Raw genomic sequence first — 27,983 nt, 5'->3', positions numbered from 1 at the left:
TCCTGATACCTAATCTCCACCATGCCATTCCTGTTCTCTCTTCCCTTGAATTTAGTCTAATATATTCTTCCTGTTCCCAAAACTGTTCCTTCTTTTGACTTTTTGACAGCAGTACAGGGTTTATATCTTTATGTGTTGTAACTGAATTGTTTTGTTCCTTTCTAGCAAATGAGTTCCCAAGTTCGTTTGAGTCTATTGTTCGCAAGATCCTGCGCCTCTTGTTCCACGTGTTGGCACACCTTTATCACTGCCACTTCCGGGAGGTGGTGTTGCTGAACCTGCATGCACACCTGAACTGCGTGTTTGCGCACCTGACACTGTTCAACCATCGCTTCCAGCTGATCGAGCTGAAGGAGACGGAGATCTTACAAGACCTGGTGCTCGCTTTGAAAGTGCATTCAGACGGTACAGACACAAATAGTGATGAAGATAAGAAGTGCGGTGGTTCGGACGGTGATGCTGCAGCCTCGACGGAAGGCTCGCAGCCATCTGCTGACGTACCGTGCGATGTCGAGGACAGGAACGTCTCAAAATCCGATCTCATATTAACATCAACTCCCACGGTTGATGTATCGAACGAAGAAAAGGAAGTGAGAAGTTGTGAGACAAAGGAAGTTTGTCAGGATAACGTTGCAAGTGGCCACTAGCAAGAGAATGGAGCATGTTGTTAAAGTTGTTGTTTGTAAGGCCAGAAGTAAGCATTTGCCATTTCTTAGATATAACAAGTCAATGCTTTAGATGGCAGTGGGGCATGCAGCTGTTGCAGTGCAGTGTACATGGCTCTGGTAGGTTAATATCAACTCACAAGCTTTACTAGAATCAGAGAGCCGGAGTAGATTATGTCACATCTCAAAGGACATGTGTAAGTAGCGTATAACACAAATTACAAGTATGTTCCATAAAAATAATAAAACTGAAGTGTTTATGAACGGAGAAAAAGAGAAACTGAAGTACTGTTTGATTACAAAGCAACACTGTTTCTTTCTCTCTTGTCTAGCATCGAAATCTCCATTAATAGGTTAGTGTGTTGGACACCAGTTTCTTTTTTAATATTGGGATTCATTTCTGAATATTACATTTTCAAAGTATTCTTCATATTTCAGCCCTTTCTCTGCTCTATGTTAAGAAAACCTGAACTGTTTATACATAGGTTGGATAAAAAGTAATGGCAACACTGCTGTCACGTGACGATGGTGCATTCGAGAGCTGCCAGCTGTGTGGACATGAACAAGGACTGTTAGATGAGTTAGTGCATCCAGCGGCGACAGTACTCCATCAATCTACTGCAGTGTGTAGAACGTTCACTTTCATAGGGATAGTGCGAGCGCCCTAAGACCATTGTTACATAACTAGAGCAACGTTTCTGGATCAAAATTGAAATGGCACAAGGTCATAGTGCATAAGAATGTTTTCAGGGACTGCGTAAAGCATGTGGCGATGCAGCGTTGCCATATCGCACAGTGGCACGATGGGTTAAAGCGTTCCGAGAAAGCCTTGTTGTACCAGTACCAAAGGGAAGGTGACGACTTTCTTGGACGAATCGTCGCTATAGACGAAACCTGGACTCGCTCGTATGAACCAAACTTGAAACGCCAATCAAATGAATGGAAGCATCCCGGTTCTCCTCGTCCAAAGAAAGTGCGCCCTACACAAAGTGCTGTGAAGGAGATGTTCATTGTGGCTTATGACATTGATGGGGTAATACTCCAAGGCAGACGGAAAATGCGTACTACTGGAACATAAACCGTACTCACCCAATATGATCCATGCGATTACGATCTTTTCACCAAAATGAAAGATCCACTGCGAGGGACCCGGTACAATACCAGATATGAACTTATCCGTGCTTTAGGGCGGTCAATACAGAACATCAACAAAGATGGACGCGCTGATGGTGTACGATGCCTTCCAAACATTTGGCAAAAGGTAATAAATAAGGGGGGCAACCTATATAGAAGCTACGTAAATGTTGTACCCCTGTGAATAAAGTCATGTCAGTAATATCGAACTGTTGCCATTACTTTTTATCCAACCCTAGTAAACATCAGTTTCCATAAGAAGTTGAAATGACAACTACTGATTGGTCACTGATAAAGTCATTGCTCTTGAGTATAGAATTAATGTGAACAATTTAAGTCTTGCGCTATGTACCTTTAGTGTTGTGTACTATTTTCATGCCTATTTCACATGTAGACCACTTGTGTATGCAGAGAAATGGTTTTAAAGTGCTACACTGTTTTTGTCATGCATGGTACTTAAATTGTGAATTCTGTTATTTTTATGAAGTTAATTTTTTTCCCTCGTGCCCAGATTGTTTGAAAAATCTGGTTTTATTATCTTTTTAAGAATTGAAAATCTATTAATACCTGAATATATTCTCTTATAGTTTTAAAGTTACCTTCCTATACAACTTTTTTGAATGGTTTGATACTGTGCATTTAATTATCGAAGTCTGTATAAAGAGAGAAAAATGTGTAGAAGTGTGGTATGTTTTAAATATTGTGTGAAAAGAAAATCATGCCAGAATTTAGAGGATAGCAAATTATTGCTATAAGTAAGGAATGCAGTAATATGATATTTTTGTAAAATTAGAATTTTTTAATTCTGTGAGAATGTGATAATTGTCTTGGTGGGAAGAATGGTCTTCTTCCACCTTCTGTATGTCAAAGATTTCAGATATTACGTCTATTCTTAAAGACAAGAACCTCTTTTAACTCCTTGCATACTGCAGATTACTAACGTGTCTGAACTCATATTTTATATATTCCTTCATATAGATCTTACAGCTTCTTTGATAATACTCAGTCACTCTACCACATGTAAACATGATGGGCTTGCAATTTGTTGCAATAAAACTAGTTTCGTTAGATTAAAGTTATAAACATCGTGTGTTGAGAATGAGAATAGGTTATGTTTTCTTCTTTGTTAGATATGTGGAATTTTTATAAAGCGGTTTGTTTGGACGCATTGTTTAATATGTAATTATGTTTTTTTTTGTCTTGAGTTTTCTGTTTGTTATATATCCTGTGGTTGTAAAAGTTAAATCAAATCGGAAACGATATCGTCTGGATGTGAAGTAGAGACTGTGACTTGACCTAATCTAGCTTTACCACCAGATTCGGAGGTTGCTGACCCAAGTTGAGGGCAGATTAAGATGGTCAGATGGGTCAGGATACTAAGATCCTGAGATAGTTGCAGTCATTGTAACCCACATCCGTCCCCCCATCTTGCCAGTTTTGTTGCCACTACCTATGCCAGGTCAGCTGCACAAACTCTGACGTCCTTTTAGTTAGGATCCTGTGCTTTTGCTTTTTGAAGTACTTGTTGATGCTTTCTCCCAATCTGTGTCCTTAGGAGAATTTCAATGGTGTTTTAACTTGAGTGGAAAGAAAGGATGAAACCACATTTGTAAAGGATGAAACCACATTTGTTGAGCATCTGTGTAGTTTAGGATTATGAATATAGAAAGCAGTTTTTCTTTTCTGCGCTGTCAAAATGGGAGTCTGTTACATTGAAATGTCAAAATAGCAGAATAAGATCATTAAACTAATTCATTGTATTTAATTTTTTAGGCTGAAATCTATACTTGAATTTAAAAATACTTTGCGATCGCCAGCTGATTCATCCTGAGTTCAATATTGCCATACATTTCGCGCGTGATTTGTCTGTGTGTTTCGAAACTAAGCAAACATCATGCCCCGAAATGCAGATAATAAAATAATAACAACGAAACAATGGTGATTCAAAAAAGTGAACTCAATTTCGTAAGTCTATATTTCAAAATTAGAACTAGTGACAAATATACAAATACATTTGATTATGCCCACAGTACAGTTTATAAATGTTCAATGTGCCCCCTCTCCAGTCACATGGATTACATCTAGATGGTAGCTGAATTCATCTCACACCCAAAGAAGAATGTTTTACATCACTGAGTTTACCACAGTTGTGATACAGTTTTGTTTAGATTGTCTAAAGTTGTTGGTAGAAGTGGTACATAAATTGCTTCTTTTAAGAACCACCAAAAGAAAAGTCGCAGGGTGTGACATCAGGAGATCTCAGCGGCGAGAACTGAAGTGCCAGGTGTTTATTTCCAGTGCGACCTATCCATTGTTGAGGTAGAGATACATTCAGAGAACTTTGAATATTCCGCTGCCAATGGGAAGGAGCTTCGTCCTGTTGGAGAATGAAGTCTTTTGAATCTTCATTCTTTTGAGGAAGAAGCCAGTTTTGCAGCATCATGAGATACTTTACCCCAGTAACCAGCAAAAATGAAAGGTCCAAAAGACCTTTATTTGCGATATCGCAAAGACTGAGAGTCCAACGACAAATGCTTTTACTCATCGGAGGTTCAATGTTGAAACGACGGCAAAACGAACACTGCTCTGTTGTTGCCGACTCAGTTTTAATGAACACATGAATGCAAAAAACTTGTGCTCCACAGTCGCCATCTTGCTCACAACTGCTACTGTGCGTCTGGCAAGTGCTGTAGCAGTGGTATATGAAACTTCAGAATCCCCTCTTTTAATTGTTATGCAGATCATTCACATACAATGTATATAGCTGTATGAAATTGAGTCCATCTTTTTTAATCACACTGTATATGTAACATGGAATTAAACTACAACAGTACCAACAAAAACTATATAAGCAAACAGAACAAACTCGTTTACGTCAGCTGGGAACTGGTAGGCACAAGCCAGATAGAAGGCGAAATACAAATGCAAACAAGTGTAGCTTTGTTTATAAGATGAACCAGCAACAACGCTACTACATCACAGCTCACAGCAGGCTGTGATTTGTTGTTGCCATAGCAACAGTGTTAACTTCCTGTGTACATACTTCACAAAGTATTTTTAATTCAAATATAAAGATATTGATGGAGTTGGAATATGTCTGGTTTTTTTAGTACCTTATTTCTTTGATGTTTGTAAATGTGACATTTCATTGTAACTGAATGTGTCTGTCCACCTAAAGAAAGACAAGGAATGGTATGTTTTGTTGACATAGGTACAGTACATGTTCTCTTGAAAATCTGTTTTCATATACAGAAATTTGTAGATTTTTACATTCCCTCAGTGTGCACTCGGTAGTACCTGTAGATCTTTCCATTATCAGGAAAGAGCTGCAGCAGAAGAAGTTTTGCCCCACCAGGTCTTGTGTTGTCGTTATTAAGAACAAAAAAAAATCTCTGTAGTTATAAAATTGAAGTAACACATGGAAATGCTTACTTTTTGTCTCACTGATGTTATATATAATAATAAAAAGAAATGTTATATATTATAATATACAGAACTAATGAATAAAATAACTTATAGAAAGCGCAAGCTATTCCCACACAAACACACACACATGAGTAAATATCGTACATATTGTACATAGTTAAGATAATTCGACATGGCTCTCTAAGAAACGGTAGAAAATTTCACAGCACGTCATTCAAATTTTGATTGGAATTATCCTAGAGTAAAACATATCCAGAATAGTCCTCGATAGTTGTATGATTAATCCATAGTCTTTATTTTCAAGTTAGAAGAAATTCGGAAGACTTGAAGTATCTGCATGGAAGTTACATTACAAACAGTTATCAGTATATTTTTAAAGTTATTTTGAAGTTCACATCACTTTGTTTTCTAGCTTAGTGGCCTGGATGTATGTAAATGAAATCATCTTCAGCAATAGACTCAGTGTATCCGACTTAACTGTTATGCATTCCTAATCATAGTAAGAAATTAAAATTAAGAGAAGTGCAATATTAATTAAAGAGCTCGTAGTCTACTCTAATTACGTACCATAATACTATATATATTACTCTCCCCGTCAATAAATTACTTACATTGGTAAACAGAAAGAATTCTTGTTAGTCAATTCTTTTAATTCTCAAAAATTGCTTCTTATTTACTTAATACGTTTGACTTACGTATTAACACCCTTGACTTGTAGAAGAAAATTTCACATGCAGAGCATATTAAGTTCCATTTAAGAGGAAACTTATTTGGTGTCTTTCAGTATCCAGTTTTGTTAGCATTTATTTTATGTTTCACTTTTAAAGGAAATTCCTTTCTCATTAGTGAATGTGCTGAACATAACTATAAGTGCAGATTATTCTGGACATGCCAGTATCTGTTAGACAGTTTCTATCCTTGAAATCTATCTTTTCACTAAGGACACAACTGTGAAAATCTTGTCCGTTGAGAGAGCTATGTATACCCGCACCCCACAACACAAAATCTCCCTTTAACCCTCTTTACTTCATATGTAAAGACAGACGTTCAAGTTGATGGACCATGCTTTGTAGTAAGGACTGATTTGTAATGTTTGTGTAACTGAAAGCTGAAATGTTTATGTTATGTAACAAATGGTCACTATCTGGTAAAGAATGAAAGTATTTGTTTCTGGCATTCCCAATACAGTGAATATCTATTCTGAAAAATTCTGCTTCTGTGGTAGCTCAAGTCGAACTTGTAAACATTACACAAACCTCTCCTCACTGCATAGGCTTACAATAATTCTTGATTTTATTCCCTCCATTTTTGGTTGGATTAGATTTAAATATTACTACTTGGCTGTTTTTTTTTTTTTGTGTTATCTGGAAGGGCCAAGATTGAAGCACAGATGAAGGCGAGATTTTTCATCTTGTCAAAACTTTCAAAATGGCTCTAGGGTTCACTCAGCCTCCTGTAAAATTGAATATTGGATCATTTCTCTGTGCAAAAGTCAATCAAGTATGGTGCTGACTACTTCACCTCCTTCGAGTGCTAAGGTTAAGGAAGAATGGAAATTTCTACCTTCCTACCTCCTGTGAGCATTAAAATATAAAATACAGACGTGGACAAATTATTATTAGACAAAATTAATTATATGTGCTACAAAGCTGTATTTATCGGCAGAAATAATGAACAAAAATGTATTTTGTACAGAAATAATGCACAGAAAATTGAGTCTGGAAGTTACTAATATTTTTTGAACATTCCCTTATTCTTTATTAACATGTTGATTTTGTCAGGGATGCTGGAAACCAAAATTTGACACTTTCTTTGAATATCAGCATCATTTAGCCAGATATCAGACAGTGCTTAAATGAATCCATGTTTTATAGTAAGTCTCTTTTTGTTCACTTTCGTCTACGGTATAGATCACAGATTTTCAATTTTGTTCATGTCCGATCTTCTTGCAGGCCATGGGAGAACAGACTGCTGAATATCTTCTGCAGTATATAATTAAAACACCAGTAGTACCAACACAGCCAGAAGATGTAAACAATCACATTTACAATAATAGAGACTCTGTGAATTATACCGATAGTTGATATGACGAATTATATTATGTTTCCAAGAAAAACGTTTTAGTCTAATAATTTGTCCACGTCTGTATATAAGCCACGAAGTCCAAGTCATCTTCATTTTTTTATGTGAAAATTGAGGCAGTTAGAACCACAGTGATCTAAGTAACAAATTTAAGAAAAATAAGATAAGTGCATTGATATATATCGAAATGTTGTATCTACTTAGGGACAGAGTGATATACATGTGTTTGATCACCTTATCGCCGTATGTTGGACAAAAAGTTAACTATGTTAACTGAAGGTATGCGATCTCCCAACTTTCAAAGTTAATTGTCTCAGAACATCTCTCATGCTACTAAGAGCACTCCGGTTCTAATGGTTTCAGTTGTTCGTTGGTGTCTAGTCCTTGGCTATTTTGCAATGAATGTAAGTCATGAAACTTCAATTGGAATTTATCATGATGTCAGAAGTCACACTTCCCTATTAATATTTTCACTAAATTATATTAATCTTCAGAGTCTCGTTTATTGGCATAGTATATATGAGAGAGATTGAGGTAACTACAATGCAATTATTTTCTTGAAGTTCTTCTGCCATCAAGTTCTATGTGGCAATTGGCCAAGCCACACTCCTGAAAGCTCTTACCCATGGATGTTGCTGGAAATGCTGCAATTTGTACGTACACATTCTTGACACTGAAGTAAAAAATTGTTCACAGGGCGAAATTCATTACTTATTTACTTCCTTACTAGACCTTCTGACATACGTACAATATAAGACTCCATCAAAATCCACAGTTAATTCCCGATTTACCACGAATATCGTCTGTAGCTGCATTTAGATTGGCAACAGGCCATGATTGTTTGGCCAAACACCTGCATAGAATTGTAATTATATCAGTCTCCTAACTGCCCATTGTGCAACTCAAACCAAGAAATGGATTCGGAACACCTCAAAATCTGTGCTTCAGTGGCTGGCCATGATAATATGTTTGAAAAATATTGGAGTGCAAGAGGTCAAATGACTTTATTGTCAAACGCCTGGCATTAGAAAACAACAACAACAATATAAGACTCTAGGTTCCGAATTCCTGCCTAAGACTTTTGCACAGTAGTGTACGTTATCTGTCACAAAAATACTCATGGAAAGATTGCAAGGTAAAATCCATTTCTGAAACCATCCTCTGTCCCATTATCCTGTTACTTCTCCGATTGTCTCCACACTGATAGAGAGGACAACACCTCTCTTTGTCTGTTTACCATATTACCTACCATACACTCTATCCCGTTTAGTTCTTCCATTGTCACACCACAGACAGAGAGACAAATTCCCTTTTTTCTTCTACTGGTAGTATTGGTTATTGCATACCTAACTTATAAAGTCATTGCAATAAGTGAAAGTCTCAGGAAATCTTCTATGCCACATCAATAAATTTAAAAATGCAGTTATATTGTCAGATTCCAAAGCAGCTATCCTATCAATAGTCTCTAGACACACACCTTAATCTCAAATAGCAAAAATAACTAAAATACTCTCTCAATTAATAACACTCAATAAAAAAAATTGTATTCCAATGGATACAATCCCATTGTGGAATCTTGGGAAACGAGAATGTGGATGCATTAGCAAAGAAGGGCAGCACTGCTACTTACAGACCTGTTACTAAATCTACGTATTACTCTGTGAAAAGATTTATTAAATCTACATACTTAGACTTCAACAAACAAAATTTGATAACACAGTCTCAAGGGAAAAAATGGAACTCTCTGCATCATAATCCACAGTTGATTCCCGATTTACCACGCAAATCCTCTAACTGCATTTAGATTGGCAACAGGCCATGACTGTTTGGCCAAACACCTGCATAGAATTTGAATATATCAATCCCCTAACTGCCCATTGTGCAATTCAGACCAAGAAATGGATTCGGAACACCTCAAAATCTGTGCTTCTGTGTCTGACCATGACAATATCTTTGAAAAATATTGGAGTGCAAGTGGTCAAATGACTTCATTGTCAAATGCCTGGCATTAAAAAACAGCAACAACTTATAAAGTCAGTCATTCAGAGAAAGATATCAGTGTCAGGTGTGAAGGTAAAAATGAACAACACTCGGGATAGTTATTGTGTCATTTAAATTGAATGTAACTGACTTCACAGAGAAAAAATTAGTAAAAGCTGCTGGTCGTGAATTTTTAGTGCAGTCCAATATGATTCGGTACTGGAAAAATCAAAAAGTAAAACTTACCTCTACAACTTCGGGGGGAAAAAAAAGTGAAATCTTCTCTTGATGTGGCTAAGAGTACCATATAACACATGGATTATATCAAAATCCGTCTTTATAATCATACTTCTTTATTTACATTAAAAGATCACTTTATTAGATTATGTCCATTTTCAGCTTCCCCTTCGAAATTCTCTGAAGTTCCTTCAGTAGAATGGCGAAACTCGGAGTGAGACAAGTGGTCAACAGGCTTGGAGGTCACATATTTAGTTTTCTCTGCCCAAACTCTCTTGCAAGGACGCGTTTCCTTGTGCCTTTTACATGGCTCTCCTCCCATTTCTCTTTGACACTGATGCACTGACTTCGGAATTAAAAGAACATTTCAGGTCTTTTTTATGTGACTTTTATAGTTGAATTTATAAAACTCTCCTTTCGAATTTCTCATACATACGAGACGTATTAACATCGCCATTCATCTTTATTAATTAGCCCACATGTACAAGTTCACATTTTTTAATAATACATGCTGAAATTAGATTGTAACCATCAGTTGCGCCTTTGAGTCAACTTTGTATTGAAAGTAATCAGTTAATTTTCTAGTAAAATATGCTCTAAAAATCAATCCAGTTCAGTTATAAGTGCTGTTGTTAAAACAATGCCATACTTTCATACATTAAAAGCAGAGATTTGTACATTATATTTGTGCCTTGACCGAACATAATTCCTCTAGTTTTGAAATACCATTTAAGGTTGAAAAGTTAGCAGAACATGTATTAAAAATATCTTCATTATGATTTATATTTTTGAGCCATTATTGATAAGAAAAGAGCATCATGGTTGTAGGTGCCCTCCGATAGTGTACTGTAATATACGTAACTATTGTGTGGTTTGCATATATGTAGACATTTTATTTTGAGAAATGTTGTGAATTTGATTGGTTGGTTGCTGATAGTTCCCTATTTGGTTACTGTACTCCTTTTTGAAATCTGCCAGTCTTAATTACAAAAATGGGAGATATAGCAGCATTAGGTATAGTTTATTTGATTATAGGCTAAATGTCTAGAAAGTACTAGTTTACGAAACTATAGTGTGACAGAACATGCTGAGTTCTTTGTGTAATTCTGCTTTGTTAGTAGGGAATTTAAACCAGTAACAGATTTAGTCATTTATCTTTGCCAGTTGATGTGAATTGTAATTCCATTAGTGGTACTGTCATGGCATCATGATTATGATGAAAGTTGCACAAACTATGTACATATGTATTATGTATAAATTTATGTTTGATACTTAACATAATGGCTGTGTAAAACCAGCGTAAGCATGGTCTCATCACATGAAAACGTCAAAGAGTATGGATGGTTGTTACATAGCGTTGTGATTGGTTGGTTGTAAGCTGTGGTATGAGTGCAGATGACGGTAGTGGTGAGGGAGTAGGTTTCAAACTGATAATTTTGTGTTTTTCCTTCCCACTCCCTTTAGTTATTAACTTTTCTATAATTATAAAGAAATAATTTTTCTTTATTCGTGATAATTTTGAAGCTCACTACCTCGTAGGCATTGAGCCATCAATTGCAAGATTGACAATAAAAAGATGTGATCGTAGAACCTTTCTAGTCTATGGATTAGGTCGCAAGGTCTGATGCTTCCTTCTTTAGTGGAAAAATAAGACTAGTCTCTATTGGGAGCTGTTATCAATGGCATGGCATAGAAATTAGAAGTGAGTGGTGTATGCGGTGTTGGCTTTTCTTTGTACAGAGTGATTTATATAGAACTGACACATTTCTTTCTTTCTTTATTTCTAAACGAATGATGCTAGCTACAATTTGTTATACCTCAAATGTAGAGTATCTTTGGGAGATTACTAACCTCTATAGCAAATGTTGAAAATTCTTTATTTATTCGGCTGGATATTCACTTAATGATCAGTTTTTAACGTCAAATTAAGCCAGAGTTTTGATTCCCTTTCACGGGATGCGCAGATGTTTATTCTTTATTCCGTATATTTATTGTCATATTCTTTTAGATATTCAGTTGTTTTCAATTTGTTTACCAGTCCCAGTATTGTGTTTCTTCGGGGGGGGGGGGGGAATTGCGAACTCCAAAATCTCTCTGGTATGCCCTTTGAGTAGCCGTAAGTGAATTCGTAATCCAGTATTGCTTCACAAGGAAGAGCCGTTGATTTAATATGTACTGCATTTTCAGTGACCAAAACAAAATATGGAAAACGGTGCCAACAATAAGGAATAAAGAATAAACATCTGCGCATCTCGTGACAGGGAATCAAAACTCATGCTTATTTGACGTTAAAAACTGGTCATTAAGTGAATTTCCAGCCGAATAAATAATTTTCAACATTTGCTATAGAGGTTAGTAATCTCCCAAAGATACTCTACATTTGAGGCATAACAAACTGTGGCTAGCATCATTCGTTTTGAAATAAATAAAGAAAGAAATGTGTTAGTTCTATATAAATCACTCTGTATTTTGCATGCCTGGGATGCATAGGGTATCCCCCATTTAAGTTTTAATTACATTCGCAGTAAAAATGTGTATGTTTCAATAACTTGTCGCCCATAAATAGCACTAGCTGTACAGTAGAATTTATGTGCAACAGTATTCAAAGGTGCAGAACACAAAAAATTCAGTGATTTTGAACTAAAATCCAATTTTTTTTAACAGGCTAATAATATACCACAATCTATTGCACAAATCATTCGCTATCAGTAACTTTATTTGCAATTCTTTGCCTCATAATTATTATGTGTAACAAAAAGATGTAGTTTTTCACATTTTTGTTTAGATTGTGTATAAGGTTAAAAAAAAATTCAATTTTTGCATTATAGGCCCTAACTTGTTAGTACAAATATGTTTGATGGAAAACATATTGTAACTTTAAAATTCAAAAAACAATAATTTTATTCTCACAACAATAACTCTTCACTTTCTACAATTTAGTTCTACTCCCGTCAACAATGGGATTTGTTCTCCACACAGCAACACAGTATTCGTTAGTGCACTCCACAGACGACAATGACAATTTACTTGGATTATTGAGAACAACAATGAACTGTTAATTTTAACTAATGTTCACAAAGCACTATTTACAAATCAGAACTGTCAGTTCTCAGTTCACAGTTCTTCTAGCTCAGTCACTCGAGTTCACAGTATCTCGAACCCCAGACCTTAGAGACAGTCCACTGAACTTCGAACTCAGGTCCCTCCAACTGCGGTCCACTGCACTCGAACTCAGGTCTTCGGATGCTCACACAGTTGCGGACACACACTCAAGTCGAACTCCGGTACACAAGACTGGCTGGCTTGCTGTCCACTTATAACAACACTGACTTACTGACTGACTGCTAAACTGCTCACTCGCGTGTCGCAATTTATAACCACACCACAGTTGCGAGAAAGTTCCACAGGTGTCCAGAGATAGCTAGCACTCTCGAACAATCCGGACCCCTCTCCTCTCTGCTGCGGCCGCTCTCTCCGCCATAGCACATGCCCCAGGAAGCAGATGCACGTGCAACCTGCCCGGCCGACCTTGTCCTTCTTCTGCCGGTCGTGAGATCGAATCTCACGTGGCTGTCACATTGCTCCCTCCTTAGGGCTGGCCATCCTGGACAGTCCCTTGGTAGGCCGCTAATCGGTCCAGATGCACCACCATCATCTTCCCTCAGGGTTGTCGCTGGATGCGGTACACCACGTCGTTGATCCGAGTCACCACGCGGTATGGTCCATCCCAGGCACGCTGCAGCTTCGGTGATTTTCCTTTGGTCCTGGTAGGTCGATACATCCGCAGTCGCTCTCTCTCCTCTCCCTTCGTCTCGTCCGCGTCTCCACCTCTTGCCCCCTCTTACATCTGTCCCCTCCAGACCCGAGCGGCCGCAGCGAAGAAGGTGGCTGCATCGCTCGTTTTCTCGTGCGCCCCGCCCTCTGCGGGATGCGTGATCGAGCCTCGACTTGGCTGTCACATTGCCCCCTCCTTAGTGCTGGCCGTCCCGGGCAGTCCCATGGTAGGCTGCTAGTCGGTCCAGATGCACCACCATCATCTTCCCTCGGGGTTGTTGCTGGATGCGGTACACCACGTCGTTGATCCAGCCATTTTCTCCTTGTCCTCCGGATGTAGCGCCACCTGCCAGTATCCTGACTTGAGATCCAACGTCGAGAACCACTCTGCTCTGGCCAGGGTGTCCAAGGTGTCGTCAATTCGTGGAAGGGGAAAGCAGTCCTTGGTGACGTCATTCAGTCTTATATAGTCCACGTAGAAACTCAGGTCCCCATTCTTCTTCCTCACTAGCACCACAGGTGATGACCAAGGGTTGTCGGATTCCTCAATGACCCCTCTTGCTTTCATGCCCTCCAGTTGGCTGTCAATCTCCCTCTGTTTGATTTAGCTGGCCATCTAGGCACTCAGCTTGTTTCAGGGATCGGCTGCTCCAGAAACTATGCACGTTGCCATGTAACTTCATCTCACGATAGTAGTTTTCCAAAGCCTGTCCAGCTTGGCAGAAAGGCATATGCAAGTCCTCCTGCTGATTGGATACAAGCAGGTTCTTCTGGCCCACATCTCGAAAGTTGAGCCTCTGTGTCCTAACAAACTTTGGAACCTTCTTCTGTAGTGCTGCCATCATGGCGTTGTACTCGACATCATCGCGGAGGGCAGTTACTCCGTAGTTCTCTGGCATTATGTCGTCTGGGTTAGCCAAACGTCTATTTCCCCTGTCGCCTTCCAATATGCAGCCAGGGATTGGGCAATTCTCGAAAAACGCCTCTCTTGCCACTGCCAGTACTTGTTCATCTGCCAGACTCATCACTGTGGCACGCAGATTGCTCAAGGTTACTCGCTCTGCTAGCGGTACCAATTGCCCTGCATCATCGTACAGGTTTGGAGCCATTGCTGGTACAAAATATTCATCCCCATTCACTAAAGGGTCCAACTGATGTAAGGATTCTTCCCACCTGGTCGGGATAGGCATTAACACTTGCTGTAACCTGTTCGACTTCAGGAGTTACGTCGAACGAATATAATTCATCACATCTCTGAGTGATTGCCTTTTGAGATGTGCGCACAGTATACATTCTGCTCTCAAATAATGCCAGATTCACTCTGTAGAATGCATATATATTGCAGTATCCTGGGTGTCTCGTACGTGAGTATTTAAGAAAAATATGAGCACAAGAGAAACCCAGTCCTCTAGTTGTGATAATAGTGGTGACCCCTCTTGCTTTCATGCCCTCCAGTTGGCTGTCAATCTCCCTCTGTTTGATTTAGCTGGCCATCTAGACACTAAGCTTGTTTCAGGGATCGGCTGCTCCAGAAACTATGCACGTTGCCATGTAACTTCATCTCACGATAGTAGTTTTCCAAAGCCTGTCCAGCATGGTAGAAAGGCATCCACAAGTCCTCCTGCCGGTTGGATACAAGCAGGTTCTTCTGGCCCACATCTCGAAAGTTGAGTCTCTGTGTCCTAACAAACTTTGGAACCTTCTTCTGTAGTGCTGCCATCATGGCGTTGTACTCGACGACATTATCTCGGAGGGCAGCTACTCCATAGTTCTCTGGCATTATGTCGTCTGGGTTAGCCAAACGTCTATTTCCCCTGTCGCCTTCCAATATGCAGCCAGGTATTGGGCAATTCTCGAAAAACGCCTCTCTTGCCACTGCCAGTACTTGTTCATCTGCCAGACTCACCACTGTGGCACGCAGCTACTCCATAGTTCTCTGGCATTATGTCATCTGGGTTAGCCAAACGTCTATTTCCCCTGTCGCCTTCCAGTATGCAGCCAGGTATTGGGCAATTCTCGAAAAACGCCTTTCTTGCCACTGCCAGTACTTGTTCATCTGCCAGACTCACCACTGTGGCACGCAGCTACTCCGTAGTTCTCTGGCATTATGTCGTCTGGGTTAGCCAAACGTCTATTTCCCCTGTCGCCTTCCAGTATGCAGCCAGGTATTGGGCAATTCTCGAAAAACGCCTCTCTTGCCACTGCCAGTACTTGTTCATCTGCCAGACTCATCACTGTGGCACGCAGATTGCTCAAGGTTACTCGCTCTGCTAGTGGTACCAATCGTCCTGCATCACCGTACAGGTTTGGAGCCATTGCTGGTACAAAATATTCATCCCCATCACTAAAGGGTCCAACTGATGTAAGGATTCTTCCCACCTGGTCGGGATAGGCATTAACAGTTGCTGTAACCTGTTCGACTTCAGGATTTACATCGAACGAATATAATTCATCACATCTCTGAGTGATTGCCTTTTGAGATGTGCGCACAGCATACATTCTACTCTCAAATAATGCCATATTCACTCTGTAGAATGCATATATATTGCAGTATTCTGTGTGTCTCGTACGTGAGTATTTAAGAAAAATATGAGCACAAGAGAAACCCAGTCCTCTAGTTGTGACAATAGTGGTAATTGCCACCAACGTCTTGTTGGCTGCAATTACATTCAATGCTTCTATTCAGGCCAACTCCTATCTTGGCATAAAGCTCCTGAGAGATCTGTTGCATTGTGTCTTGACCCTGTCTACTTCTCAATGCATCAGTTCGTCGTGCATTGTACTGTCTGCGTCCGGCTGCTGCGCGCCCGACCTAAACCTCGGTGGTGTCCAGCTCGCATGACTTCTCTTAAGTCGTGATACTGCGTGTCATGGTCAGATGAAACTATATCTCTGACCTGGGTAAGCTTATTTCTCTAGCGAAACATGGTGATAATAGGTCGCTCAGTTAACGTGGCTATCCAAAGGTTACAGACACAACTCAAATCGAACTTCTGTCTCAAAGCTGGCTTCACTGCTACACAAGACTAGCTGGCTTGCTGTCCACTGACTATAACAACACTGCTGCTCAAGTTCACTTGTGTCTCTCTTTTATGACCAAACCATAGTTTCGAGAAGCTACGATCTCGCGAACAATCTTCGGATGTCGTCCACGACCTGAACAATCTGTCCACAGTGCGCCGGATGGATAAGAACAATCCGGACCCCTCTCTCTGCCGCGGTCGCTCTCTCCCCTTTCTTCTCTCTGCCATAGCACATGCCCCAGGAAGCAGATGCGTGCGCAACCCGCCTGGCCCGGCCGACCTTGCCCTTCTTCTGCCGGTCGTGAGATCGAATCTCACGTGGCTGTCACAATATTATTTGAACATAAAAGCTCTTAGCCGAAACTGGGATGGAGATATTTGTGACAAAATGCAATTACCAATAATTTTTTTTAATATGATATTAGTGCATGTGTAAAGAGTAATTTTTAATTTACCAATTTAATTAACCATATATTCAATTACAGTAGTATATTTCCTTCATTGAATTAGCATCTGATTTTAAACTGCTTCTTACTTCTGATAAAAATTATTTTTATTCCATATTTTTTTTTATTTTTTCATAACAGTAGCCTATTGTTTTAATCTTTTTTTAATTGTCTATAAAATATCAGCCTTTTCTGTGTGTCAGATATTGAATCTAACATAGGAAAGAGATAAAAAAAAAAGATGTCAGTGCGAATTAATACAAATATGTAAATTATAGCTCAAAATCTTCGTCATTTGTCCCACACTAGTCTGTGATGCTACAAAATGAGAACAACAATTGTACTTGTCACGTGATAACGTTTATTAAATTTGATTTCTCTACTTTAAGAACCATGTCATTGAGTGTTCGTAACCTAACTAGACTTATCACTGCACAATACATATTGAAAATTCCATGTCATACTACTTGTAACCACAATTATTGGAGAAACTGTAACTTTTCTGTCTTAAATTTTTCAATTGGTAGTGTCAACATTTTTTATGCATACCAGTTCGCATTGTCTTCCATTACTTTGTGATATACAAAATTATGCATGGTTAGAGAATCCCTGCACTCTGTGTTCCATATACAAGATGACATCCAATCCTACGAAGACAGCCTAAAACTTTTGTCTGTGTCATACCCATCATAGACTTGTTGATGTCTTAATCCTTAGAATATATTATACAGTATGATTGCATTATACATCCTCTCAAATAAAAGAGTAATTGTGAAAAACATTTGTCTAATGAGGTGTGAGGTAAAACTCTGTTTTTGTCACCCTTTTTACTTGTACAGAGTAGTACCACATGTAAAATTTAGACTTTATCATTTGTTTCTCTCTCTCTCTCTCTCTCTCTCTCTCTCTCTCTCTCGCTCATAGAGTATCCGTTTGAAAAGGTTTGTACAATGATGTTAAATTAACTTAAGGACACTTAGTACTGTTTGCCAGTCATTCCATATGCTTTACCTTACCTCAAAAGAAATTTAATTCTCTCCAGAACTATATTAAATAGACAAACAAAATTTTCACCATAAAACAGACTCTGTTTAGTTGATTGATACTCACAATAAGTAACTAGGATTATTCTCTTTCAGTTTACAAACATTAAACACTGCAGTGACAATTTTTTTATTTTTTATTTTCTCTCATTTGGTACCATTTTCTCAGGAACTCTTTGTCAGAACTTAATACAACTTTTTTGTCTATTAATAGTTTGACATTGTAAATAAAAATTATTTTACATGAAGCCTTAATTATCGTTTTTTAAATTATTAATAAAAACTGATTATGTTAATTTTAATTAATTAAAAAAACAGTAATTAAGACTTGTTAAAGAAAGCTTTCATGTACAATGTCAAACAATAATAAACGATATGTAGGTAAAAATATTTTCATGAAGTTCTGATAAATAGGTAGAGGATTTCATGTTAAGAAAAAAGCATTGCGTATATGGGGCTGTTCCATCATGTGATCAGTTGTCATAGAAACGACTACCTACCACATAGCTTCTACAATGCACTTAGCAAGGACCATAAAACCAATACTTTTTTCTTAACGTGGAATGCCCTGTAGTACCAGACGAAAAAATAATAAAAATAAAAAATTGTTGCTCCAGTGATAAAGTATTGCCAATTGAAAGAAAATAATCCTATAACATATTATGGGTGTAAAGCAACTCAGCAGGGTCTGTTTTATGATTGATGAACATTTTGTTTGTCTATCTGCAATAGTTCTGGAGAAAATTTGATTTCTTTTGATGTGAGTTAAAGCGTACAAAACAGCGGGAAAACTCTACCAAGTTTCCATAATAGACTTTAACCTGTCTTCGTTGATCCAGTAACTAATTAATAAACACTGAAAACAGCTGTAGATTAGAGTGACTGTATAGTAAACAGAGCTATACTTCAGCATCTCAGGTAAATTACAAGACATAGCACTATTAATTTATTATTCAACTCTTTTATGGTATGTAGGTTAGTTAGAAAATGCAACAGAATGCATCTTGGCAAGGCATTATTTGCAGTATTATTACTGGCACCAAACTTTATTTCGAGATTCTTATTGCTTCACGTAAATTGATTTAAAGCCAAAATTTTAAATACATGCCAGAAAGAATCAAACATATGCATAATTTAAAATATAATGTGATTTGACTGGTATAGTAACACTAGTAAATCAGTGTGGATTTTGGCTTGAACTGGGTTGATGTCAATTCAATTATTGTATAGTTCATAATTTATTAATACCATAATTTATCCAAAGAATTGCAGTAAATGTTAACTTGTCACATTTTTTTAGGTTATTTTGCATGGAAACTTTATTTATTAACTTCTTTTAATTACTTCATAACTTAGCAATGAACAGGATGTCAAATAGAGAAAGTTGCATGGAATAAAGGTATGCTACTTTTTACGATAATTAGATTTCTATTAGCTACTAAATTGTTCTGGAAGTTATCTCTACGTATGTGTAATAGCTAAGATTATAGTAACTTTATGAAATGAATTTGAAAACAAGTTTATAGATGATTTTTTGTCACTATGTTCAGAATATCTCTGATCCTTAGCAACGCCCGTCTACTTTCTCGGCTTTGCAATACATAGCGGGAATAATGCTGAAAATCTTTCTCATACTGGTACACAAAATATACTGACTAAAAGAAATAGTTCATAACTTTTACCAGATAAAAGCATGGGATTTTCAAATCATGTATAAATTTATGCTGTAGTAATACTTTATACATGTGATTGCTATAAAAGGCTACATCAGTACGTTTTATTTCACGATAAGCGAATGACTTTACCTTCAGTATTTTAAAAATAATAAAATGCAGTAAATCAGACGAGAAAAGAAAGACAGCAATGAATACAATTGACAAACATTGTGGTTACTGTAGTGCCTTCTTTTGTTTTACATGTGGGGCTGGTTGTGTTTATTGTCTTGTAAAACATAGAAAATGCCCAATTTCAACCTATACTGTAAGTTGAAACATTAAGAGATACAACTTTTTTAATTATGATGTTTATGCGTATTGAATGGTATGAATATAAAATCTTCCATTTTGATCGTTTCTAAAGCACATGTTTTGTAATATGCATTGTTTGTGGATGTATGGTTACATATCTCGAATGAGATAAGGTGTACTGAATAACGTCATGGCCTTTGGTAAATATAGTCTTCGAATTCATTGGGTTTCTTTAGTTTGGATAGTTGGTGTTGGCTTCCTTTCCCCCTGCAGTTATAAATTCACGAATACATCAATATGACTAAAAAAATACAAGTTCTTAATACGTGTAGTTGAGTCAACCACAGATACAAGAGAGGTTCCTGATTTATGACTCACTTTGTATGTCGTAAATGCAATCTATAAATTCCTCCACGTTTCTGGGTTCATGTAGTGTAACTTAGATTACACATTTGCTCCGTGCCAAATAAAATTAAATACAATCGCATGCATTGTTTAGCTAGAAAACAACTCTAATGACTTAAAAATAGAAGAGCAAGTCTTTTTGCAGCTGTGGACTGACATCTTTTGTAACTGTTCTCATATCTAATAGTCTACCTCTTCCACATATTTTAAAATCTTGATTGAATTAAGAAGACTGTAAAATTGAATTATAAAACCCCAATGGGAGCCCAAGAAATTGAAATCTGAGTTATTTTGTTTCTCAAACAGAAAGGAACTATTTGGTAAGCTCAGGTTATTACTTTCACAAGTAATACAGGTGTCTACCAGTGTTTGAAGCGGTTTCAATGATTCAGTGTAGATATATTATTTAACATATGATCACAGAACTGTACATTTACATAGAAAAACTTACTATGTTGACATGTTACAGGTGCTCGAAATGTGCCCCTCTAGAGACGCTGCACACATCATCTCTATAATCAAGCTCATCCCACACTCGATGTAGCATGTTTCTGTCAATTTGAGCAAAGGTGTTAATGATGCAAGCCCAGAGTTCTGGCAGATCAGCCTGTAGTGGTGATACAAACACTGAATCCTTCACATACCCTCCTATAAAGGGGTTAAGTTGGGAGAGCGTGGAGGCCATGATAGCAGTTCGTGATCAAGACATTCCAAACAGTCGATTGTGGAATTTTCAGTTCACTGCTCCATCTGCGAATTTTTTTTGTGCGAAACTGGCCTGTATGTGCTCAACTGTTTCTTCAGGAACATGACAACGACCCGTTAATTTCCTTCAACAGAGGCATCCCGTAGATTTTAACTTTTAATACCATCACTGAATGGAGTTGGCTCTGGGATCTTTATGGAACTTCATTCTAAAGTGTCGGTGAACCATTGTAACAGATTGACTTGAATTAAATTCGAGGATAGCATAATGCTTTCTCACTTTGCCATCTTATAATCATAGCTTTATTGTGGCTGCAGACGGAAACATATGCTCTCTGGGCAATTAAAACAAAACTTTGAGAGATAATTATTTTGTAACACCAATGCGATCACCATATCTCTAATAATACGGCCATTAAAAAATCATGTAACAGCTTCAATCATTTATAGACATAACGTAAAATTAATTAATGTGTGAAATTAATAGCTTGAATTAACAGATGTCTGTCAGAGTCCTAGATTGCAATATAACACATCATGTGAAAATAAAATGTTTCTGTTTGTGGTAGATATCGGGTAAGAGAGTCGAGATTAATTAACGTGAAGATAAACAGAAAAATATAAGAAAGGCAAACAAATATATTTGGTAAGGATACTAGTAACGTGAAGTCTTGTACGTTTATAAATCTGAACCCATGCACATTGTCTCCTTTGGATGAAGAGGCACTGAAATGGCATTTTCTATGAGAATGTATTGTGTTCTGAGTTACTTAAACTTGCAATCTTGCTTTGGATGGCTTCTTATTCATGTAGTTTTGTATATTTTGTTTGGAATATGGACAAATGATTACACTGAGGCTGCTATGAGATAGTAATGCAGAACAAGTTCTATTTTATTCATTAATTTCTTTCATTTTTACATAACCCCTTAGAATGATCCAACATTTGGAAGCTTATTAAACCTTATTTATAATTTATAGGTATTTTATGTTATTTAATGATACTATATCAATTTGACAGTGTCTGATGCTCAAAAGCAGAAGCTATTATTGCGTCTATATCAATTTGACATTGTCTGATGATCAAAATCAGAAGTTATTATTGCGTAAATATCAATTTGACAATGTCTGATGATCAAAAGCAAAAGCTATTATTACGTCTTTTCAATTTGACAATGTCTGATGCTCAAAAGCAGAAGTTATTATTGCGTCTATATCAATTTCACAGTGTCTGATGATCAAAATCAGAAGCTATTATTGCGTAAATATCAATTTGACAATGTCTGATTATCAAAAGCAAAAGTTATTATTGCGTCTTTTTAATTTGACAATGTCTGATGCTCAAAAGCAGAAGTTATTATTGCGTCTATATCAATTTCACAATGTCTGATGATCAAAAGCAGAAGCTATTATTGCGTAAATATCAATTTCACAATATCTGATGATCAAAAGCAGAAGCTATTATTGCGTCTATATCAATTTGACAATATGTGATGATCAAAACCAGAAGCCATTATTTCGTCTATATTAATTTCATAATGTTTGATGATCAAAAGCAGAAGCAATATAAAGTGCATTTTCTGGTGAAACATGTACATTAGGTAACGTACAAAATGACCGAAATTCCTTTCATTTTTTCGAAGACTACCATGGTCAGAATGTGTATTTGGAATTTGCATTAGGATGACAATGATATGAAGGAATACATGAACTTCAAAATAATATGGGGATGGACATCTTAAAGTATATTATAAAATCTTTACTAGACATATTACTGAATTGCAATATCACAGTCCTTCTCCCCCAAAATTTTCATGCACTAAGATTAGATTGCGATTCCATTTTGTTGTTTATAATTAACCCACTTTTCTTCATTTAATAGATCAATGCTTAATATGTTCACCCTAAAATATTAGGAAAAAAAAAAATTAAAAGTATCTATTTCGCCATTTGAAAACACTTTTTATACAAAATATGCTACTGCATCACTTTCAAATTTAATTTGAAATTTTCATAGAAAACAAATCTCGAAAAATATTATTAGTGTGCATGTTGAAATGACACTTCTGTTCCAGATTTTGTTTATATGCAATACAGTATTTTAGTAAAACTCAAGAGATCTTTTAGTTTTTACCCTGTTCTTAAGTTGCATAATCGAATGTAAGAGAATGTTCCTTCCCTAATTGTGTTCTGTCTCAAATTTTCAGCCTCTTATCTAGTAATTTATCTCCCGTAGAGGTCTGATTTTATCACAAACCCAGTTCGAACTTTTGATTAACATATGCATGTACTTTGAATATAATAATATGGAAAAGAAACAATAAATATTACATTTATCAACATTACTTTACAGGGCTCATACATGAAGACATGTTTTTCATTGTGAATTGGAATTTAGCTAATTTATTTGGCACTTGTCATGTGACCCTCTGTCTAAATTCTGTGTATGGTCAGACCTAAGAATGATAGTGGACTCAGACATCTCTTTATCCCAAGCCAATATGTTTCAAGATTGAAGTAGATTTAATAAAAGGTTGGAGGTACGTATTTCGTGTTCTGTAAGTAGGTTTTGAAGCATGATTTTAAGAGAGATGTTTCTATATACGTCGATGCATAATAAGAATAATTTCTTCGAATTATTATAATGCCTTACTTAGAAAGGAAAATTATGAAAAGAATAGGAATATTCTTTACATTCAGTATTGTTGCATAGTATTTAATATTAGGGAAACGGATGTTTAAATTTTCTTTTGTCTGTAAAAGTAATGTGAAATATACTAAATTTTTCAGCTTCTACTTAAAAAGCATAAAAGACCATATTTCTTTTATAAACAACAGTTGGTATAGTATCATTATGTAAAATAATCCATCCTCATGTTTTGGATTTTTTTAAATCTTCACATCATCATCATACAAACTCTTCTGTCATATACTTCTGCATAAGTTAATAAATTTCTAGAATCAGGTTGTCATCAGATGAATGTATTATTCTGTCGTTTAGTAAATTGAAGTGATGAAATCTATACCTGCAGTAGCTTTGTGTTCCATAGAAACGAGGTCTTGCTTCTGACTTTACATCTGTCGCAGCTCAGTGTATGATAGAGTTACGGTACCGAAGCAATGGGGCATGGCCACAGTGTGTTGCGTTTCATTACAGTGAAATCTCTTTCAGAATGAAACTTGGAAGAGATTGTGGGGATCAGAGCTGTCGTGAAGAGTATTCAGTAAATCCAGAGGTATCAAAATTGTCACTAACCTAACCTCTAGATATGCACCATAATTGCTCATGATTCAGGAATCCACCACAAAAGACTGAATGTTGTTGTGCACGGTTTCCTCTCCCAGCCTACAGTGAAGACATGTGAATATTGTTGCAGCTATATTTTAATCCAAATTAATCTTGTTAACTGCTGTTTTATTCTTGTATCTCTAAATGAAATCCAGAAGTAATGATGGCCTTAAGTTATTTTGCACGTGGATGGTAATTATTGATGTTTCGAAATACAATTATGGTGTATACTGTATAAGTGCTTTTGTGGTAACCCTTTCACTGCTTCCTTGATGGTTGTCATTTATAATCATTTTGTTAGTGAACTAACGTAATTATATATACATACTAAATTACAGTGTTGCACAATAATTTTGCCATGTAATTTGTATAGTTTTTCAGTGTTATACCCATTTTTGATGGGTCGTCACTTAATAGTAAGCTGGCAGTAATTAGTATTCTGATGACAATTTTATTTTTATTCGAGTTATTGTAATTATTGTTTGATATGAATTTTTACTTCAAAATGCATGCGTGGCATAGTGTTGGCATTTGTTATTTGTAGAGCGGTGAAAGGGTTTAAAAGAGTGGTGGATTGTGTGCCTGTTGCTTTGCTTCGGACTCACCAGATCAGCTGATGTGAACTGGTTACCTAAACTACGGTAAGGCCTGTCACTGTTTTGTCATTGCAGCCATATGACAAAGTTTATATAGATAGACTGGAGCTACAAAATCCAAGGAAAAAACTGGAAGAAAGCAAGCTTGTATTTATCCATATGAATGAAATGCGCAGAGTAGGAATGTGTAAATTGCTTAATATTATGTGTATTTTTTTTGTGGATTCAAAATTCTGTATTAAAGTTTCAATAGCCAGTCTGTTTCATAATAATATCACAGTCTACTATATACAGTCACGAAGCTTGAGTTTTGAGGGTGCTAGAAACAATAGACTGTGACGGTACTATTTTGCATTGCCTGTAATGAGGCGATATTAGCGATCCTAGTGTTGAGCAACTATCTAATGTTTCCATGTTTACTACGTATTAAGCTTCGCGACTGTATATACTAGACTGTGATAATATTTCCAGTAAGATTGTCGGATATTTCTCACTGAAGTTTTAAACATTTGCAAACAATTTCAGTACTTATATACTGTGTCTACCAAACATCACAGTTCTCATTTTTGGTGTGTAACGTCTATATTTGACATATTATATTAATAGAAAACAATGAAAGGATTTAGTGAAAATTACACTGGCCGCCGTGGAAATGTTTCATATCCAAAAATTCAACAATGCAAACGACTTGATTCCTGATCACAAGGGGTGTCCGGATATATACATAACCTACATGGAAGAGTTTATTATAATCCATAGGGGGTTGAAATATACCGTATTTTCTCGAATACCCCTCGCATTTTTTTTTCCGAAATATTTCAATAAAAAATACGGGTGTACTTCTTATTCGAGATGACGTTGGCAACATTGCTGAATTTTCCTTCCGCGCAATTCCTAAGTTGGTAGCGCATGTTATGTTCCCGCGCGGGTATTTCAATAGTTAACATTGTTAAATGACGTTTGGATTAGCAGTACATGTCAGAATTAAGTCCAAGTGTGATAAGTTTATAGTTTGTGCATCTTATATTTTCCAATGTAACCTTGATGAATGGGTACGCATATCGCTCCCTTTTGTTGAAAAGAGCTTAAAAAAAATGTTGCATCTCCAATCAGCTGGTCGGAACAGAGGACGATTGTGTATGGAGAAGTGAGAGTGAAGAAAATGATCGAGCAATGACGATGGTGATGAAAACAGCGCAGAATAAAGAAGTGAATAGTGATAACAGGTATTTATTATAACAAACCACGTCTTATCATACAAAATAAAGGTAGTTACTTTACTGACGCGTGTTATTAATGATACAAAATAAAGGTATCGATAGTTACTTTACTGACGCGTGTTATTAATGATACAAAATAAAGGTATCGATAGTTACTTTACTGGCGCGTGTTATTAATGTTGCAAGATCGTGTAAACGAATGATTAAGCAGTACAGTACTGAATGCGTGTACATAGGATGGATTTGAAATTCGTCCTGTTCAGGATAAAATTTATTAACTGAAGTATATTTGTCTTTAATTGTTTTTAATTTGTCGTGAATACATTTGTAGATCTTCTGTCCAAAAGCGGACATATCCATTTTATATATATATATATATATATATATATATATATATTTCTTTTTCAGGAAACAAAAACTGAAATTGGCACTTTTACATTAAGAAAAAAAATTGGAACATCTGATTCATTCTTACTAATTGAATGTGTTAATACCACATTTATCCCTTCAGTATTGCAGTAGTAATATATATATATATATATATATATATATATATATATATATATATATATATATAAATTTGGATTTGTCTACTTTTGATTGAAAACTGCAATCCCCCCCCCCCCCCCAGTTGTACCGTACGTTTCATAATTATGTTCGCTTTTGAATCCAATCAGCAATTTCTATGCCCTTTTAGTGCTGGTATTGTCCGTATTTATTTGGAAATAATTAAAAAATCGGATGTTTATTTTTATTCATTTATTGACTTTCAAAAAGTGATGCACAGCTTATTCGAGGGAATGTGGTATTCGAGAAAATACGGTACTTATTTTTAAAAATAATGTGCTTTTATATGGATGCAAAACATGCACAATACATGCATAACTATAGAAAGTTAATATAAGCGTGGCATTATTTACAGACAGATTGATAACAGCATTTACGGGATGTTCTCATGTGCTTATATTGTATGCAATATACCAGTCTCTGGTCAAAAACAGTTGGTTCTTTATTTGTTCTCTTAATAGTAGGTCTACATTCTGTTTTAATGCATTATTATTATTATTATTTGAGTATGGACTGTTTTTCACAGCTTATTTCATTCTGTTCCGTTAGACATTTAAATCTTACAGCATTTTGTATTTATTTATCCTAATCTCATATCCCTAATTCCTGTATAGACGTTACGCACAATCATAGGGATTTTCTCAAATCCCCTGTCACTTTATTTTAATAAGAAACTGGGCATCACACTTATTACAGAAGAACAATAGCTTGAAGATCTTGATTCCTGAACAAAATTAAATATTTTATTTCTGACCAGTGTGTTTTATGTCATTATATTTCATTATATTACTATTTAAGAAAAACTCTCAGATTTGAAAAGAAAAATATACTTTAAAATTAATACACTTTTGATTTGCAGTGATAGTGAAATAACCATTTTATCTGTATTTTGCTTAGAGTGCGTATGTTTTCAGTTGTAATGAATCTGTTCATTGCTGAGGTAATTGTAAACACTTGCATGTTTTGATTTCATGGTTTGAGTCTGAAAACCATTGGAGATATACATCTTGCTCCAGCATGTGTAAGATGGAATACACTCTTGAAACTGGGATTGTAAAACATAGTTTCAATTAATATATGAACATTGTTGGAATGATAACGTCATGGAGCCATACTTATTTTTGTGTGGTGCCATAAAAGGGCTGCATTGACATGACATTGCCTGCTTTGTCTCTAATACTGTTCTTCCTTTATACATAGTGAGGATTTGTAGAAGGCTGTGGTATTTTTGTTCTTATAATTCACTGCATAGGTGAGTGACGTAAGATATGTCGGAGTACTTCAAATTAAAGACTCTAAGTCATAGACAGTGTAAATATATGTGTTTTTTATTGTACCTTCAAAAAATATCCTCCTCCACTTAAAACTCGCCACAAGATAAAATTCAAATAGATACACTGGTAAATATTAGCTACTCAATCTGCA

At 36.4% G+C, this 27,983-nt stretch overlaps 1 protein-coding gene across 6 annotated transcripts in view; it reads left to right on the top strand.

The window, feature by feature from the left end:
- Nucleotides 1–27,874, top strand: part of Mob2 (MOB kinase activator 2) — a 446,746-nt gene extending 418,872 nt beyond the window's left edge. For 5 of the 6 annotated variants that reach the window (XM_069819273.1, XM_069819274.1, XM_069819271.1 and 2 more), the window contains one exon: nt 166–27,874. In XM_069819273.1, coding sequence (XP_069675374.1) covers nt 166–647 — 482 coding nt within the window. In that variant the 3' untranslated portion in view covers nt 648–27,874. The remainder of the gene's footprint in view (nt 1–165) is intronic. The other variant, XR_011331035.1, reaches the window with a different exon arrangement.
- The last annotated feature ends 109 nt before the right edge of the window (nt 27,875–27,983 follow it).

Source organism: Periplaneta americana, chromosome 2 (assembly GCF_040183065.1).
Source record: "Periplaneta americana isolate PAMFEO1 chromosome 2, P.americana_PAMFEO1_priV1, whole genome shotgun sequence".
NCBI classification, from domain to species: domain Eukaryota; kingdom Metazoa; phylum Arthropoda; class Insecta; order Blattodea; family Blattidae; genus Periplaneta; species Periplaneta americana.
The sequence above is the reverse complement of the archived record's forward strand: the minus strand, read 5'-3'. Positions and strand labels throughout refer to the sequence as shown.